The 11242-nt window shown below is 31.3% G+C and overlaps 1 protein-coding gene across 1 annotated transcript in view; it reads right to left on the bottom strand.

Moving 5' to 3' along the window:
• Positions 1-3153: 3153 nt before the first annotated feature.
• LOC106474841 (ubiquitin-like protein 3) overlaps positions 3154-11242 on the bottom strand; it is a 13538-nt gene continuing 5449 nt past the window's right edge. Inside the window, exons 2-6 of the mRNA XM_013935536.2 lie at positions 9639-9682; positions 7783-7891; positions 6015-6101; positions 5445-5522; positions 3154-4797 (exon numbers count right to left, since the gene is read on the bottom strand). Of these exons, the coding sequence (XP_013790990.1) occupies positions 4733-4797; positions 5445-5522; positions 6015-6101; positions 7783-7891; positions 9639-9665 (366 nt within the window). The 5' untranslated portion in view covers positions 9666-9682 and the 3' untranslated portion in view covers positions 3154-4732. The remainder of the gene's footprint in view (positions 4798-5444; positions 5523-6014; positions 6102-7782; positions 7892-9638; positions 9683-11242) is intronic.

The following is an 11242-nucleotide window of genomic DNA, read 5'->3' as shown; positions in this document are numbered from 1 at the left end:
GAAAAAATACTTAGGAAGTTCAGTTATCACTCAATAGATGGAGAAACAATTAAGAAAACACACTTGGAAGTTCAGTTATCTCTCAATAGATGGAGAAAAAATTAGAAAAATCTTGGAAGTTCAGTTATCTATCAATAGATTGAGAAAAATTAGAAACATCCTTGGAAATTCAGTTATCTCAATAGATGGTTTAAAATAATTGGAAGTTCAGTTATCTCTCAATAGATGGAGAAAAAATTAAGAAAAAAATACTTGGAAGTTCAGTTATCTAGTTAATCACTTGTAAATTAGGGACGATAAGCGCAGCGTAATTCAAAAGAAACAAAACGTATTTTTAAAGAGGAACACGTTGAATGACTAACTTAAAGTCAGTTGTTTTTGTCCTACTTTCAACACGTACAAAAGATACACGAAAACGTAAAAATCACGTCGAGAATAAATCTGTACATAATTTAAATAAATGAAGTTACTATTTCTTCTCATAACCTTTAACACGACACTTAAAAATTTTTTTTTGTATAAAATAAACTTATAAAAAAGAAAAAACATATCCGTTAACACCTTCTATATTAATTAAATTCAAACTTCGGCCATATTTGAATTTAATAATTCATCAACCGTATCTTAAGATGAAAACACATTGGACGTGCTGCCATCTGTTGGACAATGTCATGTTACATTAAATAATAGTCACGTTGACTATTCTTGTAATACGTAATAGTTACATATAACACAAAAAGTAAATATTTACCTCTTATTATTATACAAACGAACTATTATCGTAGACTAACAGTTAATTATTATAACAATTTTACAAATAATCATAGTTGTAAAGAACTATTTATATTTACTGTTAGCTGTTCAACCCAGCATAAATTGTTTAATTACTTAACAATATTCGCCATTAAATTATTCCATTATTATAATTAAATACGGTAATACTTAATAGTAGTGATTGTGATGAAACAAAATGTCGGTCATAAACATCGCTCGTTTTTATTAAAACCACCTTTAAAATATATTATCTGAATATTAATAATTATCATTTCACAATATTGGCTAAGCAAAATTAAAGCTATTGTACTTATAAAGCCGCCTAAATCGCTATATACGTGTTTATATAAGTATGCAAGTGACTTTTCTAGACAAATGTACAGAATTTTTCCGTCTATGGTCCCAATGATTCCTTTTTTGCATCGAAAAGGATATTAGTTATATATATGTAACGGGCAATGCGCTACTTTGGACATATTCTTAGATTTGAGGGTAGGTTGGTAGAAATCTTGATGAGTAATAAAATCGAATCTAGTTTATGCGCGCCCCACGCTTGGTTCTGCTGGCGCACAAAAGTATAGCTAATAAAAAGGAAACAAGCTAGTATAATAATTTTTTTTTTAAATCTATAAAGACAAGTAGGGATTGATTTATACTTAACCTAGCCAGCTATCGTAATATAGGAAGTTTTAATGCTACAAAAAGTATTAACACAAGAAAGGCAAAACTACAAAAACTGATTTAAAATTTCAAAAAAATGTTATCCCTACTTCGGCTCAGTCTAACATAACTACAGTGATTTTAAGAAACTCCCGTTTTTGAGGTCTTGACTTTCTTGTTTTAAAACTTCTAGTAGCATTCAAACTTTATAAAATTTAAACTTTATTACATTTGTTAATAGTACTTACTATTTATAACCATTAAATTATTGTCTTATTGTTGATTGTTAACTGATGGTAATTAAATGTATGGGTGATTTGTTGATTGTTAACTGATGGTAATTAAATGTATGGGTGATATGTTGATTGTTAACTAATGATAATTAAATGTGTAGGTGATCTGTTGATTGTTAACTAATGATAATTAAATGTGTAGGTAATCTCTTGATTGTTAACTAACGGTAATTAAATGTGTAGGTGATCTGTTGATTGTTAACTAATGGTAATTAAATGTGTGTTGATTGTTAACTAATGATAATTAAATGTGTGTTGATTGTTAACTAATGGTAATTAAATGTGTGGGTGATCTGTTGATTGTTAACTAATGGTAATTAAATGTATGGGTGATCTGTTGATTGTTAACTAACGGTAATTAAATGTATGTCGATTGTTAACTAATGGTAATTAAATGTGTGTTGATTGTTAACTAATGGTAATTAAATGTGTAGGTAATCTGTTGATAGTGAACATTGTTAACTAATAGATCACTCATACATTTAATTACCATCAGTTAACAATCAACAAATCACTCATACATTTAATTATCATTAGTTAACAATCACCCATACATTTAATTACCATTAGTTAACAATCAACAGATCACCCATACATTTAATTACCATTAGTTAACAATCAACAGATCACCCATACATTTAATTATCATTAGTTAATAATCAACAGATCACCCATACATTTAATTACCATTAGTTAACAATCAACAGATCACCCATACATTTAATTACCATTAGTTAACAATCAACAGTGGTAATTAAATGTATGGGTGATTCAGTTAACAATCAACAGATCACCTACACATTTAATTATCATCAGTTAACAATCAACAGATCATCCAAGTACTTGTTTATTACTAAGTAACAATATGTTACTGGTTTTTATCACCTTCTCCACAATACATAATACTCACATTAGATGAAAGTTTAAGTAATTATAGACTATATTGTTACATAATGTTTTATTATTAAAAACTCATCTTTGCATTCATGAACATAGTGTTTTTACCATCTTTCATGTACATATATAAAATTTTCCTGAATGTCTTTTTCCCCTGACCTTTGCATACCTGGCTTGTACATAAATACTGAAGTTTTGTTGGTTAACAATTGTTTGTGGATGACCTACGTCTGTAATAGTGACACAATCTTTAATATGTTGGTGTACAATGTGTATCATACAAATTTGTATTAAGTTGACTTTTACACCCAACAACCATTTTCTCATTATTTTTATATCTTTTAAACTTTTGGAAAACCCTTCTTGAATGTTTTATAGTTCTCTAAAGAATATCTATCTCACGTCAATAGAAATAAATACTCACCTTGATGTTTCTAAACCCGGACTTTGTAAATAATCATTTATTAAACTTGACAGGTCCATTTACCGGTGGTTAATTTCTAGTGATTTCCTGAAGAAATTATTACAATTCTGTCCAAACTGCTCATCTCTTTATTACATTTCTTTATATATAACAACACATATTTACATGAGATTTCTATGCAGCAGAATTAAAACAAACAAGCAAGAATAAATGTCATACTTAACAATGTGCTTTACACTTTGTTCCCTTACACAATAAACTTCAACCTGTTGTTCCACAAGAAAACTTGCATATCGCTATCAAAATCTAGATTTCACTTTAAAAAAATGGAATGAAATTATTAAACACCGAGGCCGGCCATTTGTTGTTTTTTTTCTGCTATACAAGAAACTTCAAACATATTACCACAATTTACAAAAACAAATCTAAAACTTTACGACTATTCATTTTCTCATGTACATGCTGTAAATTTCTTCCAGGTGGAAGATTTTTCACATAACATAACTATCCATCTCTTATTGACTCAATCAACACAAATCTATCGCCTCGGCTTTTCCACAATCTACAAAAGATACAATGAAAATGTGCTACTTTTGTATGCTTTGCTTTAAAATACATCTACTGCCACACAATACCAGTAAATAAACAGAAAATTATCTATTAGTTAAGAAGGTAGATAACCAGTCTGGAATGACAACTTTCTACACCTATAGTGACATGAGAACCTTCCCACAAAACATACTACAATGAAAGGTTTGAGGAGTATTAAATCTGGAGCTGAAGTACATGTACAAGCTCCATGCTGTAAGTTGGTAAAACAGGAAAATCCCATTTCCAATTACCATGTGAGAGGGATCTTCCATGACACCAATCTCATGTGGCACCAGTCTTCAAGACAAACTCTCCCATGACAGCAGTCTTGAAGAAACAATCTCACGTGGCACCAGTCTTGATGACAAACTCTCCCATGACACCAATCTTGATGACACAATCTCACGTGGCACCAGTCTTGATGACAAACTCTCCCGTGACGGCAGTCTTGATGAAACAATCTCACGTGGCACCAGTCTTGCAGAAACAATCTTACGTGGCATCAGTCTTGAAGACAATCTCACGTGGCACTAGCCTTCAAGACAAACTCTCCTATGACAGCAGTCTTGAAGACAATCTCACGTGGCACTAGCCTTCAAGACAAACTCTCCTATGACAGCAGTCGTGATGACACAATCTCACATGGCACCATTCTTGATGGCACAAACTCACACGCCATCAGTCTTATCACTAACACAACATCAGTCTTGACGACAACCTAACACAGCATGACTGGATGGCATAATCTCATGTGCCATATTTTGATGACACAGTTTAACACACCGCTTCTTGACAGTCTAATCTCATACGGCATGTCCTAATGGCACAGTTTGACTCAGTCTGTCGTGATGGCACTATATCAAACGACATAAGTTGATAGCACAATCACACACAATACTAGTCTCCATAGCAGAATACGTGTTCATGGGAGAATCTAAACATCACATTCATCCTAGTGACAGTTTTACACAGCAGCAGTCCTGATATGTTAGCTGCTCTCACTAAATTCACAACACCCATGCTGTTTGTAAATATACTAAAATACATCATCATCATCAGTGGTTCCTAATGAAGATGTTCGACTTTCTTCTCTTCATAATATTGAGCATGTACCACTGCAGCATCCACTGTTTCTTTCTTTACTCTTTTGTCTTTGATCTGAAAATAATGTGTACATCAATATCTAAGATGTACTACAATATCTGCTTGAATAACTTTTTAATTAGCAAAGATTCAATAAAAAGAAATAAATTTAACTAACCACACAATATGTAGAAAATAATCAAAGAATTGTAAATTTTACATGGGTTATTTTTCTTTTAATAAATACAAATAACAATTCAAGTGTTTTAAATACCTGAAATGAGAAGCAAAAATTAAAGGAGCCTTTTGAAGTGGAATACAATAATCCAGAAAGGTTTCTGTCAACTTCTAGTTAAGACAGCTTATCTCACTATGGCTAACAGTGTTCCTTATGACAAGCAACATGTTAAATAACATTAAATAGTTTGTCAGCATCATTTTACAGGTAAACGTCATCTTATTTTGAAATTAAATCAAAACAGAAACCAAGTTTAAGTTCTCAACCGTATTCATAACTTAATAAACCTACAGTTCAAAAAAGCTACAGTTAACAACTTTTAATATGCTAAAATAAACAAGATCAAATATGACAATAGCTTTTATCTTTTTTTTTTTCTTCATTGATATACGATTTAATGAAACAGTAAATAATTACAGCATAATAACATTTGAAAATTTTTTAATTTTTGTGCTTTATCCTCATTTTAAATATTTTTATGTACCTTGGGAATTTGGTTCTGGTAAGTTTTCTCGAGGAACAAGATGCATCACTGTAGTCCTACCTAGTGGAAGCTGAAGAGCTGGAAAAAAGAAGTCACGAGCTCGTATTGTAGCGACTAGCAGACACAGCATACATACGGTTTATCCAAAGAAAATATTATTTTAAATAATTAGAAATAATCTGAACTAATAATTTCATAAGTGCTCGATAACATTTTCTACTGAACATTACTATTAGAATATCAAGTTGAACTTAATATTCTACTGATTCTACACGCTACGTTACATTTAAAAATCAAGACAAAATTAGAACTGCTTAGTTTGTAAACAAACTTCACACAACTGACTACCTCAATTTCTTAAATCTACTTTTTTTTTGTTATCAGTCACCTTGATATAAGTTAACAGAAAGAAACAAAGAATGAAATGATCCCTAACCCTTGTCATTACTACTTTTCCAGCTCAGTCTCTTGGCTGTTTACAGGAACAAAATGATATCAAGTTTTAAAACATTCTGTGAGATCAATCCAATTTAAATGGTTTAAACCTGCTGTTTTTGATTGGTTACTCACCTCCCAGAGTAACATTTCCATGTAAAAATCGACCTTGATAAATAAGTCGTAAAATTTCTGCTTTGGACACACCTTCTTCTGCCCACTCTGTAAAGAAACAAAAGTAAGATACATTTTTAAACATTGATATCATTTTCTCTTCGCATGACTAATATGTCAGGTGGAATGAACAATAAAACACCGCTGTTTCTGGAAATTATTTGTTAATTTATAAGGAACGGTACACGTTTCTATCAGTGTTATACACATGTTCATATACAAAACTTGAGATCTACATGCTTCCCCATCAGTATTATATATATATATACAAGGCCTAGAAAAATAACTAGCTCACAAACTAAATATAATGGCAGGGCTTGACATTAACAGTAGGCTGACTGCCCAAGACGTGAATCCTAAGAGTTTGTCTGAATGGGCAAGTGAGCTTTAAGTGTTACTTGTTAGCATTATGAAAGCTATATTTCAACCGTAGCCTATTTATAATCAGTCACAATGTTTTTGTTTTATTACCCTAAATAAAATGAATGACAATTTTTAATGATATACTAATTTATTGATTTTGTTATTGTATCCTGATAATGATTACGTTTGCAACTGAGTTATCACATTTCAAGAATCATGACTTCTGTTACCATTACATCAAACATGCTCACCCTAATTTAAGACATAGAGTCTTAGTTTTTAACTACTAAGGTAATCTGTCACCGTTCCTAACTTTGCACCACCAACCAGATGGAAGGAAACCAACTGTAAATACACACCACAAACTCCTGGACTGTTCTTTACCAATGAATAGGATTGACCATCACAGTATAATACCCCGAGGTGGCATGATCCCATGGTTGCCTTGCGAATTGAGGGTCACTGATTAAATATCTGGTTCCAACAAATATGATCACCCCTCCAGGGATATCATTTTACTGATAGAATTGTCATCATAATCTACATTTATATAAGCATGAATATCATTAAACCCTGCAGCAGAAAAGATTTACTGATATTTATGACTCTTTGAATCCAAGCAGGTACTGAAACACCTTACCAACACCTTGGGTAAAGTCAGAATATATTTACACTTGTACATTTAATTTGAAACCTTGAAGTTAACCTACTCAATGAACTATCGAGCTAAAAATACCTCATACACACTTGATAAAGATTCTAACTATACACTACTTGTTTTAATACATCATACAGATTTAATAAACATTCTAAATATACACTACTTGTTTTAATACATCATACAGATTTAATAAACATTCTAAATATACACTACTTGTTTTAATACATCATACAGATTTAATAAAGAATCTAAATATACACTACTTGTTTTAATACATCATACAGATTTAATAAAGATTCTAAATTACACTACTTGTTTTAATACATCATACAGATTTAATAAACATTCTAAATATACACTACTTGTTTTAATACATCATACAGATTTAATAAACATTCTAAATATACACTACTTGTTTTAATACATCATACAGATTTAATAAACATTCTAAATATACACTACTTGTTTTAATACATCATACAGATTTAATAGTCTAAATATACACTACTTGTGTTAATAAATACATGAACACACATTTAATAGACTAACTGTCCACTACTTGTGTTAATAAATACATGAACACACATTTAATAGACTAACTGTCCACTACTTGTGTTAATAAATACATGAACACACATTTAATAAAGACTCTAACTGTCCACTACTTGTGTTAAACCATAGACAGCATCAATATGTTTACATTACCTTGAGGCCAATTATCAAAAATGTGTTGGGCAATGTCTGCAGCCGAATCATTGGGGCTGAAAATGAATTCCTTTGTCTTTCCAGTTACTAGGATGAGTCTCAAATTTATCTATAAAAATTCAAACATTGGCTGTTTTGTTTAATATATCCTCAGAATTTCTGATAAAAAATAAAAACCCTAAATACAAACTCACAATCTGTCATAGAATAACAAGTAGAATTACAAACACACATCTTAACAATTGGTGAACGAATAGCAAGTAACACATACCTACAACCTGTAACAGAATAGCAAGTAAAACTATAAACACACTCATATGTACAATATGTAACAGTTCACCCAGTAGAGCTGAATCTACCTGTCTAGAGGTCCACAATCACATTTACTATTTCTCACAGCACTATTAAAATCTTAAAAATAAGTTATATAAGAAAAATGTAAAGAAACAGAGAAGCATTATAGAAACAGTTATTGGGTTTCTTCTGTAGCTGACCAGTACACATTCCAGGATGACTCTGCTCCACCCCGGACGACTAAAATGATTGGTTATATTCATGAACTCTGTGTAGTAGACAAGAAATAAAGAGAAACATTTACTTTATGTGTATTGAAATGACACCTTAGATTGTGTTTCAGTACTTCAGATGAAGGACTATCTTCGAAGGGAGAGAACACTAAGTTAGGCAGGCAACAATCCACACTAAGTTAGCCACACAACAATCCAGATCTCAAGCCTATTAAAAACTGCTGAAAGATAACGGGTAACAAAGTGCAAGAGAAGAAACCGAGAAGCAACTTGGAAGTGTAGGAAGCCTTAATCCTCATGTGGCATCACAAACTCATTCCTGCCTACATTCAGAGAAGAGCAAACCATAAAATAGATACAACGAAGTAGTCTACCTTCTGGAGTCCCAGTGACTGTTTGGATAACTGATTTAGTCTTTGTCAAAAAAAAAAACTGAAATATATAATATAGCATTAAAAATACAATACAAAAATTTGCTAAAAATAAACTCTGCTTACAGCAGCTATTTTTTCTATACAAGGACTTTAAGGAATCTAATAACAATCAGTGCAATTATGATGAAAAATTCATCTACAAGTAAACTAACCTATTGCAACTTTTATTACCAACAGTGTTTCTTGACAAACCTACCTTCTCATACAAACAGTTTTCTTTGATTTTATTATAATGAAAGTTGCCTATACGTAATCCACTGTTCATTAGGCACAATTTTAAAACTACTTCATTTTTGTCAAACTGGTTTTGAATTCAAACATTCTTGTAACACGTTCTATCATTGAGTGGGTTCACATGGACAAAACAAAAACCAGTCCACGTAAGAATAACAAATTAATTTCCTCAACACTTTGTTACAGGCTACGTTTAATTGTAACTAACTCACTGTCTAACTGGCACTTAACTCATCCACTGATTACTTATTGATATTATTCTTGTTTCCTACTTATACACAAAACTTCTAGATCATGACATAATGACTAGCTCTTTCTAGCAAACGTCTAAATTAAAACATAGAAAACAAACCTTATAACAATATCGTACAAGTTCATCTATAGTTGATCAAATAAACAAAGAAAATATACTTCTCTTTAAGCCATTAACTTTAAATTAAGACAGAATTACTAAAGTTCTCAAACAACATTAGAACTACAAACAATGAAGTCTTTACTACAAGTACATAAAGTGACAAAAAGTTGTTTACTAAAACCACCAATCTCAATATAAAAACCAGAGTCTAGCCCTTCGTATCTAACATGACATCTAACAACTCCATTAGTGTATATCTAAAAACCATTGTGTAACAGTATCTCATAGTTACTTGGACCGTCTTACCTTATCAGTAGGAAATCTCGATCCCATTTTCAACAGAAATTAGACTGAAATAAACAAATGTACAACTTTCAAAAATCACTTTTTAATCTATTCTTAATAAATCTAAATATAGATAAGTACAAATGTTCAATACATTAAATACGTACGGCCCATAAAAATAACCCAAAAATAATAATTACATGCTTTTTCTTTTCCTTCCTTTAAAATAACTATCAAAACACAGTTATATAATAAAGTTTAACCTAGAAATTAAATGAGATAATCTCCTGTTACCACCAGCAGATACAAAATATCAGTTTCTTAGCTTCTTTACAAACATTTACCCGATTCTATCCTCATCACCATGACTACACATAACCCTCAATTTTATTCACCATGACTACAAACACACACTAGTGATTAAAAAATAAAGGTACATTTGTAAGTAACAGAAACCAGATTTTCATCTGTAAATAATCATACACTTGTATTATATTACAAAAAAAAACAACAAAGAGTAGTTGGACATCATAAAGACCATAATAACTGGAATTTGGAAACATTTAAAATACACTGATGACGATTTACTTATTCAGATCTTCCTACAGTTCATGGGACTTAATCGTAGATAAACTTCTGCACCACCTAGTAACATAGAGAGCCAAGAAACAGCCATACACGAATACTACTAAAATCTCCAAATAGTTGATATTATAAACTTTGGCTTTAGTTTGTTATGGTACAGCTAATTTACTATCATACTTGGACATTTTTCACACTCGGATAAACACATTAATCTGGTTTATTATGGTATAAATAATTTCCTACTTATACTTGGACATTGTCCACTTATGGGTGAAGATAAGAACAAAGTTTATTACTACATTACACAAGTAAAAGTAATTCTTCATACAAAAAACATATTTTTATCTATTAATAGTAATGGTCTAATACACAGAAATGACATTTTTTTTTACAAAATCCCTGAGAGTAACTAATTTCCATGGGTGAAGATAATAATAAGGTTTATTAGTACATTACACAAGTAAAAGTAATTCTTCATACAAAAACATATTTTTATCTTTTAATAGTAATGGTCTAATACACAGAAATGACTTTTTTTTTTACAAAAATCCCTGAGAGTAAATAGTTTCCAAGCTACATTACAAGAAACACAATTCTCTGGATAACAATAAGCGGGCTCTTAATTTTTTATATTTTTTATAGTGTTTGATGGCTTAAGAATAAAATAACATTTTTTCCCACAATCGGAAGTGGGGTATGAAATAAATAATACGAAAGATTGGTTGTTTTCTCACCTCAACCAAGCATTTAAATTATTTATTTTTAACCAGATAATTGCAAGGTAAACTGTACTATGACATCCATAATGAAATTTTTCATGTTTATGGTGAACTTTTTTCAGTGATGTTGAGTGCTGGTCAGCAGTAGTCACATTGCACGGGAGTGCTGGACAGCAGTAGTCACACTGCACGGGAGTGCTGGGCAGCAGTAGTCACACTGCACGGGAGTGCTGGGCAGCAGTAGTCACATTGCACGGGAGTGCTGGGCAGAAGTAGTCACATTGCACGGGAGTGCTGGGCAGAAGTAGTCACATTGCATGG

The sequence above is a fragment of the Limulus polyphemus genome, unplaced genomic scaffold (assembly GCF_000517525.1).
Source record: "Limulus polyphemus unplaced genomic scaffold, Limulus_polyphemus-2.1.2 Scaffold7755, whole genome shotgun sequence".
Classification (NCBI taxonomy): domain Eukaryota; kingdom Metazoa; phylum Arthropoda; class Merostomata; order Xiphosura; family Limulidae; genus Limulus; species Limulus polyphemus.
Note: the sequence above shows the minus strand (reverse complement) of the source record. Positions and strands in the feature narration are given on the sequence as shown.